At 49.7% G+C, this 25,694-nt stretch overlaps 1 protein-coding gene across 3 annotated transcripts in view; it reads left to right on the top strand.

Moving 5' to 3' along the window:
• Window positions 1-25,694, top strand: part of SUPT6H (SPT6 homolog, histone chaperone and transcription elongation factor) — a 1,195,112-nt gene that overhangs the window by 486,590 nt on the left and 682,828 nt on the right. For all 3 annotated transcript variants that reach the window (XM_069615328.1, XM_069615329.1, XM_069615330.1), the window contains one exon: window positions 6,321-6,397. In XM_069615328.1, the coding sequence (XP_069471429.1) occupies window positions 6,321-6,397 (77 nt within the window). The remainder of the gene's footprint in view (window positions 1-6,320; window positions 6,398-25,694) is intronic.

The raw sequence follows: 25,694 nt of genomic DNA, 5'->3' as shown, positions 1-25,694 counted from the left end.
CTTAAATTTAATTTGGGAGCACTGGTCACTCCTTATGGCTACCAGTACAGGTGATACCACGCCCCTCACTTCTTGGTGCCCAGTGTAAAGCACTGCTGCCTTTGTTAGGAAAGATGCCATTTATGCTGCTTTCCTCCCAAAGACTTCAATGGGACACCCTATTATTTTGCTATTTGTATCCTGCTCTTTTTTTTGGGAGGTAAGTAAATCCCTTCGTTTTGTTTACTTTTTATGGGTAGTTGTTAAGGCGAATTCTCAGAAATGTGCTAATTCCTCTCTACCTTAGAAACCCCCCGCACTTTTGCTGGACTCTCTGACTTTTCATTTTTAACCTGGAGAGTGAGACCCTTTTCCCACTCTCGTATTTTTCTGTGATTTGAACTCTGTTTTTGGAGTCTGACAAACTCCATAAGGATCTTTTTGCATTGTCACACAGCACCTTTAGTGCAGTGACACAGGGAAGTCTTTTAGATTTCCCAAGGTTTAAACACCTTACTCTTGGATTAACTGTTTCCAAGAGCAGTAAAGTGAAATTGACTTTACTTTACATTGTAACTTTCTAGACCCAGCACACACTATTTTGCAATAGGGTGGTGGAGGGGTTACTTAGTAGCCCCTTTGTCTAGCTTCTCATGTACACAATGTTATGTTACCCTTTGCACAATTAATGGCTGGTGGCAGTGGTCACTATACCATGTTGTGTTTTTACCGCAGGCTGCGTTCGCAGCCACAGTGAAGCACCCATGGTTGCCATTTTTGTCAAAATGGCCCAGCTCTTCTTTTTTTCGCCATTTCTTGTTTTGGTCCCTTTGTTTTTGTCTTTGGCGGGCTTCACGAGTGAATCTTCACGGCAGCAGCTTCCAAAATCAAGAAAGGATGCATTGGTAAGAAACAGTAGTGAAATATAGTAAAATGGCACAGAAAACTAACTTAGAGTAGAGGGCCTGGAAACCAGCAGTTGAGCAGGACCAGGGGGAGGAAATCTCAGTAAGAGCAACCAGCAGACAAGGATCCAAACCAGAGCTATGCCCATACCACAGCATACAGCCAGTCTGGCCAGAAGAAGGCACAACAATGCAGCAAGGGCTGGAAACTGTCAATCCTCAAGAGGGTAAGCAGGCCAGCTTATCCTCCAAAATTCCACCAGCTCCAAGCTCAGGATGAGGGTTACCCCCAAAAGGTATTGGTGTCCAGCAAATCCGGTTGGCCTCAATAACCCCCAAACACTCAGGGCCACCGCCCCCCCCCCCCCCCCCCCCCCCCCCAGGAAGGGTAATGGCCTTCCCAGGGACTGGTCTAAATCATTCCAAACCACCTTTTAGGCTGCCATTTTGGGCTCACAAAGAGCCCATGTGGGGAAAAACGGACGTTTTAAGCCCGGCCTCCTAGTTTCCCTGAACAAAGGAAGCCCCTTAAACAAAATGGCTGAGAGTAGGTCTTAAAAAGAACCATTAGTACCCCAACGGCTACCATAAAGGCACATTGGACTACTAATTCTGTAAATTGACTTGCAATTGCCCCAGTGAAGCCAAAACTAAATATTAGCTGCCACCAGCCTACCCCCTAAAACCAATGTAGGATGATAAAATTATCCTAGGGCACAGATGGGTCTAGGCACCTTACATGGGAGAACCAATACCATATACCTCAAGTTTGTAAGCAAAGTAACATAGTGGCAAGGGGACTTTAGCAGATGTCCCTCTGACCAACAAAGTAAAAAAAAATAAAAAGAGGGGGGAAAAAGCAAAAAGACTAGTGGTCCCATAAAATGAGACGGCAGTACCCCAAAAAATGAAATTCTGTCCGAACACTACATTTAGGTAAAGATTTGGGGTAGTACCCTTAGGGTGCACTACAACAACCTTATCCTCCTGGCAATAGGGACCCAACCTTTGGTATAAGTCTGAAGTACACAGGTTGGTAGTGTGCCAGGCAGCCAGGTTCATCTCAAGAGGGGTCAATGTGAGCAGTAGTAGAGTTACACAGAGATTCACAGCGACAAGTATTCAAATACACACAATACTCAAGGGTTCTTGATAAAACAATTATTAATTTATTTACCAGTCATTTAAACAAGCCTTCTTCAGAAGGAGCAATATAAAAGCAACACTCAAATACAATTCTAAACTACACACTCGTAGGTTTCTCAGAATCAGTAAATACCCATTGGGGATGGCAAACAGTTATTACACCCTCAGGTGACAAATAGCTAGGACGCTATGGACATTCATATATTACTGTACAGAGTAGGCTTTGAGAGTGTGCAAAGAAAAAGGTTATTAGAACAAACAAGAGATCACAAATATTCTTTAAGAAGGCAAATCCTTTCCCCCCCCCCCCTCCCCCCCAATGCACTGTAAGTTAACCCCTTCCTGGACGGATAGGTGCAACAAAACAGAGGAGAGAGGAGTCATTCAGGGAACCAGGCTAAGCCAATGTCAATGGGCAAAAGTCTTTGGACTAAAGCACTTCTTGCAGGTGAGTAAAAGTCTTTGGTGAAAAAGAATCATCAAATAAAGGGCCGCAAGCCGGGAGACTTGTGAAGTAGAAGAGCATGCAAATCTACAATTAGGGTGAAGAAAAGATGCAGTAGCTGACCTCTGTTCCTGTGCAGCTCTGCAGTTCCTGTTCCTGGGCCTCAGTCGTGGGGACAAGAGGGTGGACTTCAGGGGGGAAGGAGGGGGCTACTACACGACAACAGGACGGTCACCGACGGCAACCAGCAAACTTCAAACAAGTGGCACTTCAGTGTTTCAGCTTCTCGCGACTACCGCAAACAGCAACACTGTAGTTCCTGGCTGTGGAGATGTTCTTTCCTTGCTTCTGGGGTCCAGCACTCTGTTGAGGCAGCTCAGGCTTTGTCAGTCCTGCTTGCTGGGAGTCCGGAGGATCTTGCTGGGGCTCTTTAGCCAACTTAAAAGCAACAGACACAAACTGGTGTTCCTCTCCCTGACAATTCGGTTCCAGCAGTGACTGCAAGGGAAATTCAACCAGCTCTGAGAGGATGTCCAGGTGGCTTTTTTTTTTGGAGTTGATTGGTCCCACCAACTCAAGGGGAGAAGTCGTCTTCACAGGGCATCTCTGTCGATACGAATTTGGAGCTTCAGCACAGCTGCAGGGCTTCACCGGGCAAACCAACGGTCCAAACTTCGCTGCCTGGAAAGGTGTTGGGACTTCCCATTCCTGCCAGATGTGCTTGCCTGGGTCGTCTCTGGTCGCCACCTCTGTTGTCCTGCTGCAGGTACGGTTTGTGTGTGCGCGCGCTTACCACATTTGCCTGCTGAGCCGCTAAGGACTGCCGTGAGCAGGTTTCACCATTCCATGGAGCCTTCTCTGTCATGGATTTCACTTCTGGATGGTGGGTCCCACTCCACTGAAGGACGATTGTTCTTCTTTTGGGTTGTGGGGGACATTGTTGGCTCAGGGTGCCAATTTTTAGGTGACCGGGACCTTCATTTTGACCTTCAAACAGAAGCTATTTACCACATGTTCTCCTTTCCGTGTCTCTGGGTGCAGTACTTACCTCTGGGTGCTGGGTTGGTGGGTTTTTAAAGATGATCCCTCAGGGGTCCATGTGGTCTGTGGTCGTTCGGTTCTGCAGGTCCCCTTCAACTGCATTCCCCATTGGATATCAATGGGGCCTGAATCGTTCTCAACTTCTGGGGCTGCTGGGTCTTTAACCCTCCACTGGATCTCTTCTGCTGCGTCGCCACGTGTCTCTTGGGATTGATTGCTGTCGTCTTTGTTGTACCTGTGGATAGAAATGACTTAACTGTTTCCTATGGCCCATTCTCAACAATGGTACTCTTAAGTGACACTGCAAGGTACTTGCCTGTATTGTGACTTTTTTTCCTGGTGTCGTCCTAAGGTGTCTGAAGTTCCCCACCAACTCCTGGATGCTTAGCAAGTTCCCCTTATGTACTAGGGATTTTAAAATCTGTACCTTCCACTCATTTATAGGTGTGTTGATTTCCCGCCTAGGGACTACCTATCTAAAAGATATCCTGGATTTTGGTTGGCTTCCTCGCTGTGTTGGATATTGTGTTCCCCTGTGCTCAACCTCGAAGTGCTTTACTGTGTTGTAGGCATATTTGTTAAGTATAATAGTTCATGCAGAAGGTAGTAGAAAGCATGCACTATGCTCTGTTTGGTACCTTGGAATTCCGGACCATATCATCATTACTGTGTGTAATATTGTCATGGGGTCTTTCTCTTAGATCTGAAAGCTTATATGTATGGGGCTGTTAGGCAAGATTGTATGCAGTGACCCTTTGGGGAGACTGCACCATCCTTGTCCTCTTGGCAATAGGTAACCCAACCTTGGGTATAGGTCTGTACTACACAAGTTGATAGTGACTGAGCAGCCATGCTTATCTCAAGAGGTGTCAGTGTGAACTCTAGGGTTGCAACATAGTTTCACAGTGGCACATATCCAATTAACGTTTATACTCCAGGTTTCTTGATAAAATATTTAAGTCATTTTTAAAATAAGCCTTCTTTAAACTGGAACAAATATGTAACACTTAAATACACTTCAAAGTACACACTCTGAGTTTCAATAAATCAGTAGATACCCTTTGGGGATGGCACACAGACACTTCCTACACCCTGAGATGACTTCAATAGTTAAGACACTGTGGACATTGATATATTAGTGCAATACTGAGTTTGATGTCAAGGGAACAAAACAATGGTTAACAAGTTTCTCAACCAGGGGCACTTAGCGGTTTCAGCTTCTCGTGAATAGCACCATTGCAGTTCTTGGACACCTTGTGGCCTTTCCTTGCTTCTGGGGTCCAGCACTCTTTTGAGGTGTCTCAGGCTTGGTCAGCCCTGCTTCGAGGGAGTCTGGAGGATCTTCCTGGAGCTCGGGTCTGGCTTAAAAACAATGCATTCGATTATGGTGTTCCTGTCCCCTAGCACTCAGTTCCTGCAGCAGCAATGGAAGTACAGCCAGCAAAGAGTGGTTTCAGTCAATTTTGTCTTGGGATCGATTTGTCCCACAAACCCAAGGGGAGAAGTCGTCCTTTCCGGGCTTGTCTATTCGATGTCGACATAGGAGCTTCAGCACTGCAGCAGGGCTTCACCAGGCAAACCAACGGTCCAGGAGTTGCAGCACGCTTCTTTTCCAGTTTCTTTCTTTGGTTCCTTCGTCCAGTGGTCGACTCTGCCTTCCTTGCAAAAGACCTCACCTTTTATGCAAGTCGTTCCAATTAATTCGCATCCTAGCTGTCACTCACACAGCAGGGTGGCTGTCCTCCAAGAGCAGCCAGCCGGCCAATCACCTTTGGGTGTACCCAAGGAGACCAAGCACAGGGAGTTTCGGGAACCTCCCTCGCTTCCTGCCCTCCCAGACATGCTGCAGCCAGAGGTGGGCTTCACCAGTGAACCCTGCCAAAGACCAAAGGGATCAAACCTGGTTTGAGGCGCAGAGTAAATCCCAAGAAGGACCTTTCCAACAAGAAATGGTGAAAATAGAAGACGGGCCATTTTGACAAAATGGGCACTCATGGGTGCCACCCGCGGTGAAAGCACACAATGGTAGTAAAAAAATAAACCATTGCCACCAGCCATTAATTGTAGAAAGGGTAACATAAAAATGTTACATGAGAAACTAGACAAAGGGGATACTAGGTAGCTATTGTAAAATAGTGTGTGCTGGGTCTAGAAAGTTACAACGTAAAGTCAATTTCACTTACTGCTCTTGGAAACAGACAACAAGAGTAAGGTATTTAAACCGTGGGAAATCTAAAGACTCCCTGGTGTCACTGCACTGAAGTTGCTGTGTGACACAATGCAAAAAGATGCCTATGGAGTTTGTCAGATTCAAAAAAGAGAGTTCAGAACACAGACAAAATACATGAGACTGGGGAAAAAGGTCTGTCTCTCCAGGTTCAAAATTAAAAAGTCCTAAAGTCCAGCAAAAGTGCTTGGGCTCTCTAAGGTAGAGAGGAATTAGCACATTTCTGAGAATTCTCCCTAATCAAGGGTGTCACGTAGAAGTATATAGGAGGAAAGCAGCAAAAACATCTTTCTTAACTGATAGGCATTATGTGGGTCTGAGGAACCAAAATTAAACATCCAGTCTACTGCTATTGGGGTCTTCATTGAAAGTTCTGTAAATATGCTCAGTCCTGACGACCATCTCTGGTAGATGTGTTTAGAGGAGCTAGATTGCCTCTATTTCTCGCTTTTCAGAATCTCCCGGAGGATGATGCTATTAGTCCGAAAAGCCATTACTGAGGACAAGTTTACTGTTTTTACATTGTTAATTCCTGTTTATTCAGATAAAATTGAAGCCTGTTTTCACTTCTTTTTAGGCCACCGATATTGAAACCATGAAGAAGTTCCTGTTAAATAAGAAGCCTCATGTGGTGGCAATCGCTGCAGAGAACCGGTAAGTGCAATCCAGCCTTTTTCAGTGACTTGTGAAGGCGTCGTGAAGTAAGACCCAGACTTAAAGTTCAAACAATAAATATTTATTAACTTAAATGTCAGGATGGTAGAAGGCCTAACTTGCCCTATGCTAAGGTGGGATTTCCCTATCTGAACGAAACTAAGGAAAGTCTAAGTCAAAGATTTCATCTTAAGTCTTGTCGAAAACCTATACTTGCCCTCCCAACTAAAGATAAACAATGTGTAGCGGTTGCCAATAATGAATGTAATGGGGATCAACATAAAGTTCTGAGCTTCTTGCAGCTCTTGGCTTCCTCTTCAGCTTCCCTTCCCCAAGTTCAATAAAGTTCCACATAAATGTCTCAGGATTTACCTTGTTCAATTTCAAACAGTTCTATAGACTCCTCAGGGTTCCCTTACCCAAGTTCAAAGTAACATAACAACAAAAAGGGTATTGAGATCCTTTCCTCAAGACGGTATTTGTAGTTCATCAAGTCTCAGGGTTCCCTTCCCCAAGACTTCAACGTAGCAACCAATGTATTCTGGGTCAACCGGACCCTCCTTATGATTTGTGTCACCAGCTCACTTGTAATGCTCCTCCTTACTTGGTTTCACAATGTCTTAGTCTTTCACAATGTGGGACTCTCTGGTCTTGACGCAGTTGCCAGACCACACAGTCCACCCTCCACATGTCGCGCAACCAGGATCCCTAGGCTCTTCAGCGTACACAGGTTCCTCTGCATTTGCCCCGTGTACAAATTCTTATTAATTTAGTTCCTCTTTGTTTACCTCTTGATTTTATCTGCAGTTTTATACTCCTCCAGCATGGGGTCTGGCATGGATTTGCATGCTCATGAATATTCCTGATCAGGCTAGCAATCCTCGGGAGAGGAAAAGATCTGTTACAGTTTCACTTCTGAACTGTCTTTCTCCTAACAACCAATCGCTGGTCTCTGGGGGACACAGGCAATTCTCAGTAGCCCGACACGTGTTTCGAGTCTAAAACGCACATCATTTCGGCTTTTCCTGCTGTGCTGCCATGATTTTCTGGCACTGTCCTTCATTCAATTTATCTTGGGTCCCATCTCCCATTTACAGCCTCGGATGAAGAGTCGATTTAGACTCGAAACACATGTCAGCCTACTTTGCAAATCCATCAATTATAACCACAGCTCTCTTCAATTAATTGCAACACATGCCTATATTGCACTCCTGGGCGCAGTGCGACTGAGAATTGCCCGTGCTCTATTTGTTTCCACAACAGTGGGTTGTACTTGGCAGTACTCCCACACCTCTCAGGCACCTGCAGCCTATGTGCACTCTTAATATTTATTCATACAAGCGCTGTGGTTTTGTGACTTTTTCTGCCAAAACTGTGTTTTCCTTGTGCTATAGCTCTCGAGCTTTTACTGCGATTTTCTAAGAGTTCTACTCTATTTTTCCAGTCAATCGAGCCTCAAGTTCTATCGATCCATCTTCTGATTAACAGGGACCCGTTTTCGGATTCTTCAGTGCCCCTGGAGGGCAATTTTACATCGACTTTCTTTTTGGAGGATTCCAGAAGCTTCTTCAAGGCCTACCCTGTGTGGAGATGGCAGAGGAGAAGGAAGACAACACCTCTGTTCAGGATTTGTCCAGGATGCAGCCTACGGACCATCTTCTTGGACGATGGGCACACTGTGTGCCTCTACTGCCTGCATTTAGACAAAACGCACGTGGAGGATGACTATGCGTTTTACCAGGAGATGGTCCCCCACACCATGAAGGACCGGTGCAGGCGCCTCACCGAGTGGCTCCAGGCCAAGCCCCTGCTACGGGTGAGTCCCGGCAGCTTGCTTCCCCCAGCCACAAGTAGAAATCTGAGCGGTCTTCTGAGACCTTTGAGGGTGCCCCAGAGACGGGGGCCCAACATAAGGCCAAGCACTGTGAGTCCGCGGGCACCGGGAGCACCGTTGCGATGGGCTCCCCGGTGGCCAGGGCGAGCACAGCGTCCCCGGCACCTTCGACCATGAGCCAACGCTCCGGTTGGGCGAAGAAGAGGCAGTCGGACCACCCGGGTAAGCTTCTGGAGAAGCCCCAGACGGACCAGTCGGAGAAGGCCCAGGAGGTGCGGGCGCTGACCCCCCACACTCCCACCCACCATCTCCCCAAGGTGAAGGCCCCTAGCTCGACCAAGGTCATGCAGGCCCAGATTCACCCGGTGAAGCCTTCCATTCCATTGAAGGCGTTAAGGTGTCCCTAGTGAAGGCCGCGGACGTGGGTTCACAGGGTACGGTCCCCAAGGCTAGAGTTTCCCTGCCTGCCAGGAGGGAATCGTCGTTTCAGCCCATAGAGAAGACACCGGAGAATGCCCATCATCTCCCCGAAACAGTCTCCCCTGGTCGAAAAGGGGGGGGAGGCACGGTAGTCCTGCAGGGCACGGACATCCGAGGAGGAGCTTTCTACTCTCCAGACCATTTTGCAGAAGAAATTAGTCGAGGACGAGGCCTACGGGAGGGACCCAGACGAGGGAGACGTTGAGAGTGGCGATGAGACCGACGAGGATGAGCAGGTCGTTGAGGATTTGGAGAACCCTTCACCTCTGCCTCCGTCGCTTCCACCGCTGCCACCTCAGCAACCACCTCAGCCCCCGCGGACATCTCGGTGGACATCCTCCAGGCACTTCACACCTTGTGCTCGGGAGTTTCGGATGAGGATGCCTCTTCCGCCGACGGAAGAACCCGTGGCACCGGAGGATCCCGTGGCACCAGGGCCATCAGGTGCTCCCCCTGCCAAGAAGACGCCTTGTCACCCTTCGGCCCCCCTCCCTTCCGCCGAGGGTGGATACAGACCCGGACAAGACGGGCACGGACGACTGTGGGTTGGGGGATAACCCATCGCCGCCCGACGAGATAGGCTTGTTCCATGCCATGATCTCGAGGGCCTCAGATCTCTTTCAACTGACTCCAGAGGAAAAGAAGAGGGTTTCCTTTACCGGCAAAGCGGAAGACCATGCTGTCAATCCCTCTGTTGGATGACATCTGGGATGAGGGACTGTCCCTTATGAAGAACCAGTCCTCTGCCCCGGCGAAGAGTGACTGGTACGAAAAGAAGTACAGGGTGCCGGACTCTGCACCTAAGTGCTTGAGTTTCCAGCCTTCCCCAGATTCAGTGGTCTCTGCGCAGCGAGGAAGAAATCTGCTGGTTCTTCTGTGTCAACACCCACCCCCCCCCCCGATCCCCTGGGGAGCAAGGGGAAGAAGCTAGACGCCTTGGGATGACAGGTCATCACATCGGCAGCGACGACGATCAAGACGGGCAGCGCCCTTGCCATCCTGGCGCGCTACGACAGGGAGCTCTGGTTTAAGATTGCTCCCCTCCTGGACTTCCTGCCCGATGACAAGATAGCGGAAGCGTTGGAGATCCTGCTGGCTGGCGAGGTGGCATCGGACCATGCCATTACAGTGGCCACGGACATTGCCGACACAGGATTCCGCCAAATGGGCAACAGCGTTTGCCTTCATTGGCGAGGATGGTTGAAGGCCACCAACTTGCACCAGGAGGTGCAGTCGAGGGTATTGGTTGTCGGAAAGACCGTAAGGCAAGTCCCTTCAGGCCATCAAGGCGGATACCGAGAATGCTCGTTCCTTGGGCACGCTTCAACAGTGACAGCCGTCCATTCGCACCTCTGGAGGAAAATCCCAAGGTTCTTTCAAGGGCTTCGGCGGAAGCTCCTCGTTTTACCGTCAACCGTCCTGCTCTTCGGCCCAGGAGGCCTACAGGGGCCGCAGCAAGTTTGGAGGACGACGCTGTTGTTGCCAAGGTCCCCAAGGCAGCGCCTCCGTGGCAAAGCAAGATTGAACCGGCCATGACGTCGGGCCCCCACCCTCACACCCCCAGCGTTTGGAAGTCAGTCTCCACCGACCGTTGGGTGCTGGATGCTCTGGCCCATGGACACACCCTGGAATTCCAACGGAAGTGTCTGCACATACCACCTGTGGCTAGGCAGGAAAACCACGTCCCTCAGGTTCTGCGGGAGGTGCGGGCCATGTTGATGAAGGGCACGATAGAGCTTGTTCCAAAGAGGCTTCGGTTCTCCGGAGTTTACTCTCAGTACTTCCTCGTCAAGAAGAAGGGCGGGTGGAGGACCATCCTGGACCTCCGCCGTCTGAACAAGTACATCAGATCCCAGAAGTTTCGGATTGTTACCCTTCAGCACGTGGTAGGACAGCTGGAAGAAGGGGATTTCCTATCGTTGCTGGACTTGGAGAAGGCCTACTTTCACATCCCCATTCAAAAGGGACACTGCAAGTTTCTGCGCTTTGTGGTTCAAGGCCAACATTATCAATCCAAGGCCCTTCCCTTCAGATTGAAGTCGGTGCCAAGGGTTTTCACCAAGTGCCTGGCGCCAGTGGCGGCGATGCTGCGTCTACAAGGGATCCATGTTTACCCTTACCTGGACGACTGGCTCATCCGAGCGAAAGCAAGGGAGATCGCCGTTGCACACAGAGCGGAAACCATCCAGCTGCTGATGGAGCTGGGGTTCTCTGTGAACTATGCAAAATCTTGCTTGGTGCCATGGCAATATGCACTGTTTCTGGGGTTTCGACTCAACACGGTGTCATGCCTGGCGTCTACGTCGGAGGAGACGATAGCGGCAATCTTGGGCAAGGTACAGCGGCAGTTGACCCTGAAGATCGCAAGGGTGAGGTCCATCAAGTCTCTTCTCTGCATGATGTCATGCATATACCTTATTCGGCTGTGCAGGCTGCAGATGCTGCCACTGCAAGAGTTCCTCGACACCCGTTGGATCCAGGTATCTGGAAGCTTCGAGGCCAAGATCTCTCTCGACGAGAATTTCCATCGAGCGATACAGTGGTGAGGAGTCTGCGCGCATCTGTCGGAGGGCATGGACTTCCAGACCCCACCTCATCAAGAGACTGTCACGACGGACGCCTCCCTGGAAGGATGGGGCGAACACACTGGAAGTCTCCACGCAAGAGGCCTGTGGCTACCGCAGGAGAAGTTGTTGCATATCAATGTACTGCAGCTAGGGGCAGTGTTTTGGGCCCGCCAGTCTTTCCTTCTGTCCCTCAAGGGCAAGGTGATACAGGTCTTCACGGACAACACCACCACAATGTTCTACATCCGGAAGCAGGGGGGCACCAGATCCCCAGCACTCTCCAGAGAAGCGCAGAACCTATGCCCCCGGGTGCCATGGTCCACAGAACACATCCCTTTTGGACTTCCTGGTCCCTGTCACAACGGGGCTTACACTCCTTGGTACTTCCAACATGGCCGTCTAACGTGGTACGCTCTCCACCAGCCTCCACGTCAGACGTAGCACATTCTATAAAGAGACCACGTCCCCGCGCTTTCTCAACGCTACCGCTTGCAGTGGGTAGACATGTGCTCCGTAGTTCGCGGTAATTCATCTCTTGTTTCCTGGATCCCGGATCCTCGATTTCCCCCTCTAACTTTCCTTCCCCCCCTTATTCTGCCTTGATTCCCGGATCTCGTGTACCGCCTCCGGATACACCTCCCTCGTTTCCTGGACATCCCAGAGATTCCAAGTACCCCTGGACGCTGAACGCCGAACGCATGCTGGAACCAGAAGAGGCTCGCTGGGGGTTGTACAAAACCCGATCCCTACGCAAGAAGACTCCTTCCAAGAATTCCAGCAGACATGGAAGTCAGGTGAGAAAGGGGAAATCTGTGACACGGGGGATGTTCTTTGTCCCGTTTCATCTGGCAGGAGTGAAGAACACCATCTCCGATTCCCTCCGCTGGGAGCTGTGCTCGAGCCACGAGTGGGAGCTTCGGCAGGACCAAGTGGATCTTCTGTTCCAACGATGGGGAAATTCCCACATCGATCTGTTTGCAACGGTGACAAACACCAAGTGCCAGAGGTTCGCCAGCAGGTTTCCCCAGCCGGGGAGCATGAGGGACGCATTCTCATTCCCCTGGGATGGCCTGTTTCTCTATGCGTTCCCTGCATTGCTGTTGCTTCTGCATCTAGTCCATTAACTCAGACGGTCCCGGTGCAGGATGATCCTCGTCGCACCAGCGTGGCAGTGACAGATATGGTACCCGGACCTTCTGGACTTGTCAGCGTCTCCTCCAGTCAAGCTTCTGGTGGTCACAGAGCTTCTCGCCAGAGAAGGAGGCATGCTCCTGCATCACGACCCAGGGTCGCTGAACTTGCAGGCCTGGCTCCTGCAGCGCTAGCGTTAGGAGGATACGAGACCTTGGTGGACTGGAAGGAGGTGCTTGCCATGGCCAGGGCTTCGTCTACACTGAAATGCCACAGATATAAGTGGAAGAGGTTTGCAGTCTGGTTCTGTGCACAGATCGACCCCCTGCGAATTACGGCTCCACAAGTGCTGCTGTATTTGCTGTTGTATGCTTCCATCAAGGTTCATCTGGCGGCTATCTCCCGCTACACGAGAACTCCGGGACAGTAGTCGCTGTGGTCACACCGCCTGGTCAAGGAGTTCATCAAAGGACTTTTCTGTTCGTTCCCGCAGGTGAAGGCTCCGGCCCTGGCGTGGGAGCTCCATGTGGTGCTGACTAGGCTCATAAGTACACAGTTCGAGCCTATGCATTCGGCACCACTGAATTTCTTATCGTTGAAGACAGCGTTTCTTGTGTCCTTCACCTCCGCATGACGAGTGGGAGAGATCCAAGCCCTCTCTTGTAAACCACCGTACTTAACATTCCACGAGAAGAGGGTAGCGCTACAGACGCACCCTTCCTTCATTCCCAAGGTGCCGTCGGACTTTCATCTGAACGAGCCCTTGGTGTTACCTGTTTTCTTCCCTTCGCCTTTGTCGCCGGCTGAGAGGACTTTGCACTCGCTGGATGTGGCTAGAGCGCTGAAGTTCTACATGGACCGCACAAAGAGTTTTCGGAAGACTGCACAACTGTTTGTGAACCTTGGCCCTGTGAACCAAGGGAAGGCCCTCTCCAAGGCTTCCATTTCCAGATGGCTCTCCGGCTGCATCACCCATTGTCACCGGTTGGCAAACCGACAGTTGCCTGGCCGTCCGAGAGCCCATTCGACCAGAGCGATCGCTGCAACTACGGCATTCCTGTCTGGTGTGCCCCTGCAGGACATCTGCAGGGCTGCTACGTGGAGGTCGATGCACACCTTCACGAGATTCTACTGCGTCGACCGGGATTCCAGGGAGGAGTCCAGAGTCAGCCAAGCAGTGCTGCGCAACCTGTTCGCTTTAAGGTGAGCCTGGTAACGAGGTAAGATTTGTTTAATGTTGAGCCTTGCCACCTCCCGTGGTTGTGCATGTGTGTACTGTTATGTATTCTTTATTCATGAGCATGTGAATCAATGCCAGACCCCATGCTGGCGAAGGAACAAGTTATTTACCTGTAACTGTTGTTCTCCAACATGGGTCTGGCATGGATTCACATGTGAACCCTCCTTCCTCCCCCTCTGCGTCTCTTCTCTTGGTCCTACTGCCACTTTACTTGCTACCAAATCTGAAGATGGCTGCCAGAGGAAGGGCTTAGGTTAGAGGGCAGTCATTGGCTGGGGGGCAGTATGACCCAGAGAACGGTGATTGGTGGTTAGGAGAAAGACAGTTCAGGCTTTGCCATAACATATGACGCACACCTTGTCAGGCTTTGACCTTGCCACATTACCTTCTACATAAGCTTCACTTTGTGGTGGTCTTGGTCATGACCCACCTTTCGTAGCACTCCTTCACACTTGTTCTTTACCTCATAGGTTGCTTTTAAATGGGCATTTTCCTTTTGAGCCTTCATTAGCTTTTTTGTGGCTTCGCAGATGTTCCCTACACAATTCCACACTTTTTCACCAATCTGCACCACATTTTGAAGAGTAAACTGTTGCGAACCTCTTCCTCGTCCCAGTACTTTTGAATGTTAAAAGTGGGGAAATAAGGTCTTGCAGTAACCCATAAAGGTTGTGGGACGGTTAGGTTGGTCATAAATAGGGAAAGGGGGATACAGGTCTCACCTATGGGCATGGGGGATACAGGGCTCACCTATGGGCATCCTTCTCTTCCACTCTCCTTCTGTGTCTGAGATTTATAATTCTTCCTGATGATAGCCTGACCAGAGGAAAAGTGATAACACTCCAGAAAGGTTTCTGGGATTATGGGTTCAATATAGAATGCGAAGGGGTAGTACTGTGTCTGCCTCAGGGATGTCCTTTCCCCAATCCCCAAGGACCCTCTACCCAGGTGATCCTCCCTAGTTTCTCGAACCTCAGGATCCAACAGTGATGGCCTTTCCCTGGCCACTTGAGAAGGGGTTCCACGGGAAGTGGACTTGGGAAAACTACGCTAACAAAATCTGACCCAACTTTGCACATTAAACAAAACACAAAGGGCAACTGGGAAACTAATTGGTGAAGAGAAAACTGGTTTCTCACAGACTGGATAGATATGTAACTATTGTGGCAAAAAATCTTTTTGCTACTAATCGAAATTATTGGAATCTAAAACTAGACCAGTTTTCTCTTCACCAATTAGCTTCCCAGTTGCCCTTTGTGTTTTGTTTAATGTGCAAAGTTGGGTCAGATTTTGTTAGCGTAGTTTTCCCAAGTCCACTTGAGATAAGACTTCATAAAACTATTCCAATCTTATGCAGCTCCCCAACTCTTAGTATCAGGATGTACTACTGATGGAACCTTGGTAGAGTGGCAGAGCAGCCTGGCTTATCATAAGAGGAAGATGTGAGCTGTTAAGTACACAGAACACAGTTAGTAAAGCCGATCAAAGAAATACTAACACAAATAAATGTATATTCAAATATATATTTCTTATATTTACACCAGGAATGCTTTAAAATTCTTCGATGATTAAATCAACATACATAGAAATACTTTGATACTTTTCAAAGGTCTCTGCTTAGTTGGTAGTTGCTTGTGGTTACAATTAAGAGCTTGACACCGATGACAGTTCTACCATATTATTGGTAATAAAGCACACTCCCACACAGATATATGGCTTGGGACCCGTCTTTCCTTTAGATGCTCTGGTTTCCCCTTGGTCTCAGTTGGATGGTCTCTTTGCCTCCCTCGCCTTGTCAGCTCCCTTCTCTTCTTAGAAGGGGCTTTGGGGTGCTGAAAACTACACTAAGGGCCTTTAGTTCATTGCTCAAGAGTACCAGACACTGTCAATTTAACAGTCATGTCATTACATTTAATTATAGCTGGCAGTATGCGACACATTTGGACTGGACCTCCAGCTAACTTGGTAAGCCTTTTTAGGAGCCTTAGCAACTTCCTCAGGTTGAAATAAACTTTCATCTACCACAGTTACACTGGCCCAAGTGTCTCTAATGGCAGGCGTTGTTAGGGAGAATTCTCAAAAATGTGCTAATTCCCTTCATCTTAGAGACCCCCAGCAACTTTGCTGGATTTTGAGGACTTGATTTTTTTACCTGGAAAGAGTGTGAGCCCTTTTTCCCACTCTTTCATGTATTTTGATGTGTTTTACTCTTGTCTTCTTTGATTATGGAGTTTTAAGATAACCCCATAGGCATAATTTCATGTGTGTTACACAGCACCTTCATTGCAGTGACACAGTGATGTCTTTTTAGACTTCCCAAAGGTTTAAATACCTTCTCTGGGATAAATTACTTTTTCCTAGAGAATGTAAATTAAGTTGACTTTACTAGTCTTTTTAAATTCCTAGACCCAGCACACACTATCTTCCTATAGAGTGCAGGAGGGTTTACCTAGTATCCCCTGTGTCTAGAAACTCATGTAGCAGTCAAAATCTACCCTTTTCTATCGAAATGGCTGGTGGCATTGGGTTTACAACAAACTACCTTCATTTTTCCCGACCGCGAACACCGGTAGCTAAAAATCACGGGTGCCATGTTTTTCAAGATGGCGCCTTAAACCCCTTTGTTTAAACCGGTCCCGGTATTCTTTTTTCGCCATTTCTTTTTGGAAAGGTCCTTCTAGTGTTTGTCTCTCTGCGCCAAACCAGGTTTGGTCCCTTTGTTTTCATGCCTTTGGCAGGCTTCTGGACTGAAGACCGCCTCTGGCGCCTGAGTGTCTGGGGTGGGCAGGAAGTGAGGGAGGTGGCCGAAACTCCCTGTACTTGGTCTCGTAGGAGACCCAAATGCACTCTGGCGTGATTCGCTGGCTGACTGTCCGCCAAGGAAATCCACCCTGCTGGGTGAGTGGCAGCTAGACTGGAATCAATGGCAGAAAACTGTTTAAAAGGCAGTCTCTCGGACTGGAAAGCAGTGTCGACCACTGGAACAAAAGAACCGAAGACGAGCTGGAAGAGGACAGCTGCTGCAACTCCTGGACTGTTGGTTTGCCCAGTGAAGCCCTGTTGCGGGTCCTAATTGCCAAAGCTCCTTTCGAAAGAGAAGCCCCTTCAAGGACGACTTCTTCCTTTGAGTTGGTGGGACCAATCAACTCCTAAGCCACCTGGATACCATTCTCGGAGCTGGTTAGGATTAACCAGGGGGAAGGACACCAGCTTGTGTGCTTGATGAACAGCTACTCAAACTGAAGCAACTCCATTTTGTCTGCTTTTTCCGATGGACCCGTGCAGTGCAGGAGTCCCCCGACGTCCTCCCTCTTGTCCCCACGACTGAGGCTCAGGAACAGAGATCTGCAGGAACTGCCAGGAACCAACGTCTTCAGCTGCATCTTTTGCTTCATACTAAGGTACTGTGCCAACCCGATTGAGGAACGCTTTTCTCGCTGTGAAAGTTCATAAAAAGTATTCCAACTTGCAGGCCTAATCAGCTTGTGACTCAACGTATGATTCTTTTTCGTACAAACTTCTTCTGAGAACTTTCACAAAGACTTTACCGTTTACTTCAAGAACTGCTCTTTCCTCTCCAAGACACTAGTCCATTGATTTTGGCCTAGGCTTATTGAACTGAATCGAGTCCTCTAGTGAACTGTAACTATTTGCACTGCATAAAGTATTTGTGATCTATTCTACCAACTTGTGTCTTTTTATTCCCATTGAAAGTAACTGAAATGCCATTTTGCTCCCATTACAGGCAAGCCTAATTTGTTCAGAAACGTATTTGTTTGCTATTGAAGTATATTTTGTGTATATTAAGTTGTCTCCTTCTAGTGAATGTTTTCTAAATGATTGTGTAATAAATTTAGAAGTGTTTTTACCACGAAACCTTGAGTGTAAGTGTCTACTTGAACCAGTGTTGTTGTAAGACCTCTGTGTAACCTCTTTTCTGATGTTTGTTAATCTGCTTAGAATCACATGCTGTGCATAGGTCCGACATCCAGTGGTCACTGCGGAGTATTGCATTTTGTTTTTCGTAGTCGAAAAAGGGACGTCGACAAGGCGTGTCTGAAACAGTATCCCTATAGTGACGTGCGTTGTACCCACAATCCCTCACGCGTCGAGGTCTCTCAGATTGTTTTTTTCCGCCCAGCTTCTGGTCGCCTACACGCAGAGCTCCTCGAGAGACATTGCAACTCCTAGACCTTTGGTCGTTTTCTCATTAATATTAAATAATCCCTCCCTCGACGCAGTTGTGAAGCTGTTCTCCGCCGAGCAAGATCTTCGACGGAGGGTCGAGCGGAGGAAATCCTTCGGCGTTGCCGAACACGTGGCCTGGCCTCGCAGGCCATATACAGTAGGGAGAGTGGGGTCGTGGGACATCTCTGGGTCTTTTCTGAGAATGCCTTTCCCTTTCCCCTTCCTTTCCCTTGGGGTGGTTATCGCGATTTATTGCCTCGGCTATGGAGAGGACACCCTTTAGATTTTGCCCGCTTTGCAAAGGCAAATTTACTTGGAAGGACAAGATTCACGGTGTAACCGCTGCTTGCCCCTCGATCACAAGGAGGAAGGTTGCGCGGCTTGTTGGCTTCTTAAGCCTAAAACTCTAAAAGACCGTAGGGTTAAAAGGTGGGCGGCCTACGCGATGTCGAAGGCCGAAGGTTCACCCGCCGCTGCTACCACCGACAGTGACGAGGAACGCGATAACACGACCTCCGCTACGGAAGTCGAAAACCCCTCTAAGGAGCGCTCGCGCGCTTCGTCGTCTGTCCCCGGCCCCGACGGGCTCGGCTCACGCCCTGCTTATGGGGATGAACACCCCGGCGACATTGACGCACACAAAAACTCACTTAAGCACACAACCCACGGCTCTTCTTCGTCTAAGACGAAAAGAGCTTCGGCGCCCAAGGAGACGCAGGTTCCACCGGTGGCCTCCTCGGACCGTTCGGGTTCGAAGCCCCTCTCGCAACCGCAGCCGCGACCAGCGACTGGGCTTTCGGCAAATAAGGGTGCCGCCCCCAAACCATCGGCCAGCGCGCATCAACAAAAGGCGCATACCGCCGTAGAGCGATCGACACCCGTAGCGTCGAAAACGCAAGCTTCCGCTGACAAACGAGTCGCCGAGAGCTTGGCGAGGATCGCTGTAGCCGACGCCCAGAAGCGTATGCCGAAGGACACGTCGAGAGCTACGCACAAGTCGAAAGACACGCCTAAAAAACCCGAAGGAAGGCAGGGACTACCCCCTTCAGTCGGGGGGTCACCCAGCACACCTGAAGGCTTTTCGGAGGGCGACGGGACACTTTCCTTGACGCTTTGGGAGAGGTCGAGCCGTTTCCAGCTAGATGACTCTATTTTTCCCCCGCCAGACCGCTCTGGGGTACCCCATGAAACCATGGAAAGACTCCACCTCTGTATGGAGAGGATGGAAAGGTTTATTAATACCCAGACCTCTCAAACTCCCAAGAGGACTAGAGAAGGGCCTCAGGAGGACCCCAGGGCCAAAAGTCCGAGGCTAGTCGATCCCCAGCAGGACACAGCCTCAGACTTCCATAATGTATACGACCTCACTGGGGAGGAACAATACTTGGAGGAAGAGGATGATTTCATGGACGATGAAGGAGGACAGAACCAGGAGGAATGTCTGGAAGACAGGCCAGACATTATAGAAGAAGGCTTCGGAGAAAATCCAGAAGAAGGACCTTCGCACCCCTGGCAATCCCCATCAGTATATTCCGACACTGATGTCCTAAACCTAAATCCTTCTGACAATTCACCGCTTAGGAACACGTCTCCAATTGACGATCAGCCCACTTTCAATGCACTGTTGCGCAGAGCAGCAGCACATTTCGAACTGGACACTGGGGAGCTCTCTCCAGAATTAGACTTTGTGGAAAGAGTAATTAAAGAGAAACCCCCGGTCAGCCAGACCATTCCCCTCCTAGCTTCAGTGAAGAGAAGAATCATCCCTTCGCTGGCCACTCCCGCATTGATCAGAGGGGTCAATCCGAGAATTGAAAAACTTTTCACTCCTTCACCCTCAGACCCGCTCTACATTAGGGGACATTCCATTCCGGATTCCCTAGTAGTATCTAATACTAGAAAGAGGGCAGGGGTACCACTTTCCACCAGTTAGGCACCCCCTGACAAGGAGGGCAAAAGGCTATATGCCCTTGCAAAAAGAGTAACTTCCTCGGCCGCCTTCTCAGCAAGAATTGCGAACAACAATTCTTTGCTTGCTAGCTATGCAGACGCGCAGTGGGCCAAACTGCGCAAGGACGCCGAGGAAGCACCAGAGCCTTTACGTACACGCCTACTTTCAACTATTGGCGAAGGAACCCAGGTGAACCAGAGCATTGTAAAAAACTTTCTGGACGCGGCAGAAACAGCGGGACGTTCCCTGGTGCAAGGAATACTCCTAAAACGCCATGTATGGCTGCGCAACTCAGAGTTTAAACCGGAGACACAGGCGTCTTTAATAAATAAACCTGTGGAAGACTCTAACCTCTTCGGAAAAGCGGTGGATGAAGCTCTAGAGATGGCTAAAAAAAGAGTTCGATACTATCAAGACTCTTGACCAAATCTCTAAGCCCACTACCAGACGCGGCTATGGCAACAAACGCTTTTTTCGTGGCCAACGCCAACAACAAAGTCAGCATCAACAATACCCTGCCACCAATTACCAGACCAATAGTGGGCAGTACAGCCAAAGAGGCCAACGCCGGGGTAAAGGGAGAGGTCGGGGATCCACCCCCAGAGGCTCCCAAGCCCCCGACAACTCCAAGTGACGCGAAGATTCGCGTCCCCTCCCATGCAACACCGGTCGGGGGCCGGATAACATCCTTTCTTCCTGCATGGGAGGAGATAACGTCAGACCGTTGGGTACTTTCCACCGTAGCCCACGGATACTGTATCGAATTCAACAGTTCCCCATCCTACAGACCCCCGAGGGGACGTCGCATGACACCGGAACATCTTGCCATCCTTCTCCAAGAAGTACAACAACTGCTGGAAAAAGGAGCCATAGAGGTCGTGCCTCTATCTCAGGTAACGGAAGGTATTTATTCAGTGTACTTCCTTGTACCCAAAAAGGATCTAACCATGCGCCCTGTATTAGATCTGCGCCCAGCGAACAAGTTTATCAAACCCCAGAAGTTTCGTATGGTAACCTTACAGGAAGTGATCCCACTGCTTTCTAACCTCTTATACTGCTCACATTCCCTCTTGAGATGAGCCTGGCAGCTCAGCTCGCTACCACAAACTGTGTAGTACAGACTTATACCAAAGGTTGGTTTTGCTTACACCTGTAGTCCTATGTGGTGGTCCCAGAGGGTACTGCATGCAATTCTGCCTAACAGGCGTGTCCTGACGATTAACAAGTACACCGTCTTTATAATACTCTTACGTCCCATCCCCTTTCCTCCATACTGTATGGGCGTCCCTCGCGAGCACTCCCCTGACTCTGCCCACCGGCGCAACTCCTCAGTCCCCTTTTCGACGTCGACTGGAACGGGCTGACTGGAACGGGCCAATTTCACCAGCTCTCCTGGGTTTGGCTTCGGCCATGTAATGCCACGCGCTCTTCCCAGGATATTCTTATAATTTTTTTTTTCTTTTAGATACTTGGTCCTTAGACGCCACACTCCTCCCTGGCACATGTCGACTTCAGCAGGCTTCAGCAGGTGTTCAGCATGCGAGGGGCTCTTCCCTACATCTGACCCCCACGCCCTTTGCCTCTGCTGCCTTGGCCCCGACCACGGCTGGGAAGGTTGTTCCGCGTGCGATGCCCTGACTCCATGGACACTGAAGAACAGGCTAGCTAGGTGGAGGGAGCTCTCCCAGAGGTCTCCTCTGGAGGACCTAAAGAACTTCGTCAAACATCACTCAAGGCCAATGGCAAGGCCTCTATTCACCATCGCACCCCATAAAGGCGACTCCTTTCCGAATAAGTGCCCGACCCGGAGGAACCTGTCTGGTTCTAGCACCAGCACACATACCGAGGCTAGTCCAGCTACCAGCCTCACAGCCGAGCAGTCTCCGGATCCTTCCAATACCAGTGAGGGACCACAAGTTTCTTCTACCGGGGTTACTCCCGAGGGGCACCACCCTAGTACTGCCATCATGTCCGTGTACGCCTTCCAGGCCCCTGGCCCTGAGGTGCGGGATAGGCCTCAAGTTCCAACACCAGTGGTCATGGCGGGGCCGTTTCCAGAGAGCCAGGCACCACAGCTTTGGCACGTGGCACGCAGCTAGACAAAATGGGTGCCGTGCCAGACAAGATGGCCGCTTGCCAATACCACCTCTAGCAGAGCAGGTGGAGGAACGAGTCACAAGGTGGGACTAGTGTCAACCAGGTACGTGGCCTACAGTTTATTCATCAGCGGTGCAGCGCAGGCCTACCCTGCACCCCAGGCAGTGCGCCGTGGCCCCAACAGCCTCTGGCCACTCTCAGTATCCCCTGCCACCTCTTCATCCTCCGAAGAAAGGTTCTACGAAAGGTTCCTATCGCTGATGAGAACCCATCTAATGGGGGCCATCCTCCGGGATGTTATCAGGGACATGCTCCCTCCGGTCACTCCACCGGCACCCATAGTCAGTCCTCCAATGGCTCTGGTGCCTTAGGCCCCAGTGCAGCGCGCACTTCCTGTTTGGTAAAGATTTGGGGTAGTACCCTTTGGGTGCACTACAACAACCTCAGCATCCTGACAATAGGGACCCAACCCTTGGTATAAGTCTGAACTACACAGGTTGGTAGTGTGGCCTAGCAGCTAGGCTTATCTCAAGAGGGGTCAATGTGAGCAGTAGTGGATTTAGAGGGAGATTCACAGTGACAAGTATTCAAACAAACACTGATACTTGAACTTGTTGTATGTAACCCTCCTCCCCCTCCCTAAACTAGAAAAAAAAATAAACACTACTAAAGAGTTGAAGTAACAAGCAGTTAACCACATAGCTGACATTGTAAAGCATTGCTAGGTTCACATTCTACAGTTCCTCACAGTAATGCAGGCATTTAGATGCCTTGTGGCTGCTCAGTTCAATTGGCGGGGAGTTCAAGGTGACAGATTTAATCAGATGGCCTTAGAGAGTCCCAGTATGCTGTGTAGAATTCCTGGAAGGGAAACCTGATCAAATCAATCTTCGCACGTGATTCAAGGACCGCTGCCGTCAGGCTTTCCATTTCGTAAATTGCATGGGCCTTGGTCAGCAATTCTGTTTTTGAAGGAAGGGCTGCAGATTTCCATTTAATAGTCAAGCACACCCTGGCTGCTAACAGGTGGTTATGTGGTATGTGTGAGAGCATGACTTAAGAATCTTCACCATCTGATTCCATGCCAAACAGGACCAGCACTGGCGTGAGTACTCTTGGTATTACATCTATAGCCAGGACCTCTTTCCAATACGCCTTAACTTTACTGCATTCCCACCACTGATGCCAATAGTCGCAAGTTTCCCCGCAGCCTCTCCAACAATAGGGGGATGTGCCCGTGAACCTTTTAGACAACCTCAAGGGGGTGTAGTGCGCCCTCACTAATAACAGTGCATTGTGAATTTTATATTGCACAGAGATGGATGAATCCCACACTGCCCTGTATATAGCTTTCCGTACCTCTGGTTTGTCTGTCAGCCCAAGCTCTGCCTCCCATTTGGATTCCGATGATGGTCGTTGTAGGTGACCTCTAGCAATCAACGCTTTGTACATACGCGCTATCAGGCCCTTCGTTGCTTGGGGGACACAGAGAATTAGCTCAAATGACCTGAGGGGGCGCCGCAGGGAGCCTCCCCAACAGTGATCTCTGAGAACACTGCGTAGTTCGAGGTACTGCATGGGGGAAACCTCCACCCTCTGCAGAGCCTCCTTTAGGTCTTCTATGGAGATGTACGAACCCTTTTTCCACATCTGTCCCGCTCTAACAAGACCGGCCTCGTACCAGGGCTGGAAGTGGTGGCCGTCACTTAAGAAATTTTGAATGGGGGAGGGGGGGAACCAGACACACGCTAAGCGGGGAAGGCCACGTCTTGACTCCTTGCATGGCGCCAGAGGGACACCAAAGCGACCACAGCACCTTCAAAACTGGGTGTTGTCGGATTCTTCATGTCATGGCTGACCGGGAGACCCACAACCATTCTCCCAAAGTTACTAGCGCAAAGATGACATTTTCTATGGCCACCCATTGTTTTTCAGGATTTTCCCACAGGTGGTCAGGCAGGATCTGGAGCTGTAAAGTATTCCACCAGGTCTGGATATCCCATGCCCCCTGACTCTTTGGGCAGAATGAGTGGTGTGGAGTAAGGGACTCTGGGCCTTTTACCGGCCCATAGGTACGCCAGTAATGTTTGACTTCTCTGAATAAAGATTCCGGAATAGATACCGGGAGAGACTGATAAAGAAACAGGAACCCGGGCAAGATATTCATCTTTATAGATGTGAATTGTGCTGCCCAAGACCAGGATAACTTGGACCATCTGTTAACATTGTTTCTGACAGCCTTCCACAGGGGAACATAATTCGCCTCAAAAAGATCCGAGGGACACCGTAATGTTCAATCCTAAGTATCGAACGGATTGTGTCTGTACTTGGAAGCCCCAACTCGCTACTAGTGACGGGGGTAGTTCGTTATTTGTTTTTAAGGGAACGGCCACAGTTTTTTGGAGATTCGCCTGGAAGCTTGATAGGGTTCCATATTTCAACAGTTCATGAAAAAGGGTAGGGATGGATTCTGCCGGCTGGGTGACCTACAACAGTACATTGTCGGCAAACATGGCCAACTTGTAGTCCCTGCCACCCCTTGATATGCCGTGAATCAGTGGGTTGGTCCGGATGGCCTGGGCGAAGGGTTCGATAACCAAGGCATAAATCATAGGGGAGAGTGGGCGGCCCTGCCTAGTACCCCGTGTGAGGGCGAAGGGATCGGAGGAGATGCCATTGATGGAGATCTTAGCTTGGGCTGTGCGATTCAGTTCTTTGGCCCCCTGAGTCCACACTGCACCCACCCTGGCCCACTTCAGTACTGCCCACAGAAAAGGCCATTTGACGCGGTCGAACGCCTTCTCCGCGTCCAACGAAAGAAGGCGGGGGTCTTCCTCTGCTTTTCGAAGGCTGGCCATGAGATCTAAGGTTTTTCTGATGTTGTCTGCCCCCTGCCTTCCTCTCGCATAACACACCTGATCGGAGTGGACCTGCTGGGGGACAACAAAGGCTAGGCGAGCGGCCCCGATGCTGCAGTAAATCTTCGAGTCAACATTGATGAGGCAAATCGGGTGATATGACGCGCACTCTTGGGGGTCTTTGCCCTCTTTTGGAATCACTAATTATTGACTCAGTGAATGATTTGGGGGCTTGTCCTTACGACAATATGGAATTGAAGAGCTTAGTGAGGAAAGGTGTGAGGGTGTTGGAATTTGACTTGTAGAAAGCTGCCGTATAGCAATCTTGCCCTGGAGCAGAGCCTGCTTTCAGGTTCGAAATAGCACCTTGTACCACTAGGGTGGTGATCGGGGCATTCAATATTTCCAGGTGTTCCTGAGTTATGTGAGGGTGGCTAAGTATTCATCTGTTGCTGAGGGGGAGCCGTCTCCCTCCGCCGTGTATAGTTTTGTGTAGAACCTTGAAAAGCGGCTCACAATCTTTTGAGGCTTTGTGAGTGCAGCACCACACTCATCTTTGATTTTGCATACCGCTCTGTCCGCTCTCTGCTGTTGCAGTCTATTTGCAAGCATTGTGTGGGCCTTGTCCCCTTTCTCGAAATATTTCTGTTTGTGGTTTCTAAGCTGTGCGAGTGCTTTCCCATTCCATATATCCCTCAATTCTTCCCTTGATCTGGCTCATCACTTCTTCGCTCTGGCCCGGGTGTTTTTGAAGTTCTTCTAAATGAGAGATGTCCGACCTGAGCTTTACCTCCCTTTGCTGCCCAATTCTTTTCTTAGATGCCCCCTCCGCTATCAGAATTCCCCTTATCGTGGCCTTCCCAGCTTCCCAGACCGTGTTCAGTGATATCCCATCCACCTCATTAGTTTCAAAATTGCTTATAATGGCGTCATCTAGGGTCTCCATGAACA

Source organism: Ambystoma mexicanum, chromosome 9 (genome assembly GCF_040938575.1).
Source record: "Ambystoma mexicanum isolate Mex_15411 chromosome 9, UKY_AmexF1_1, whole genome shotgun sequence".
NCBI classification, from domain to species: Eukaryota; Metazoa; Chordata; class Amphibia; order Caudata; family Ambystomatidae; genus Ambystoma; species Ambystoma mexicanum.
Note: the sequence above shows the minus strand (reverse complement) of the source record. Positions and strands in the feature narration are given on the sequence as shown.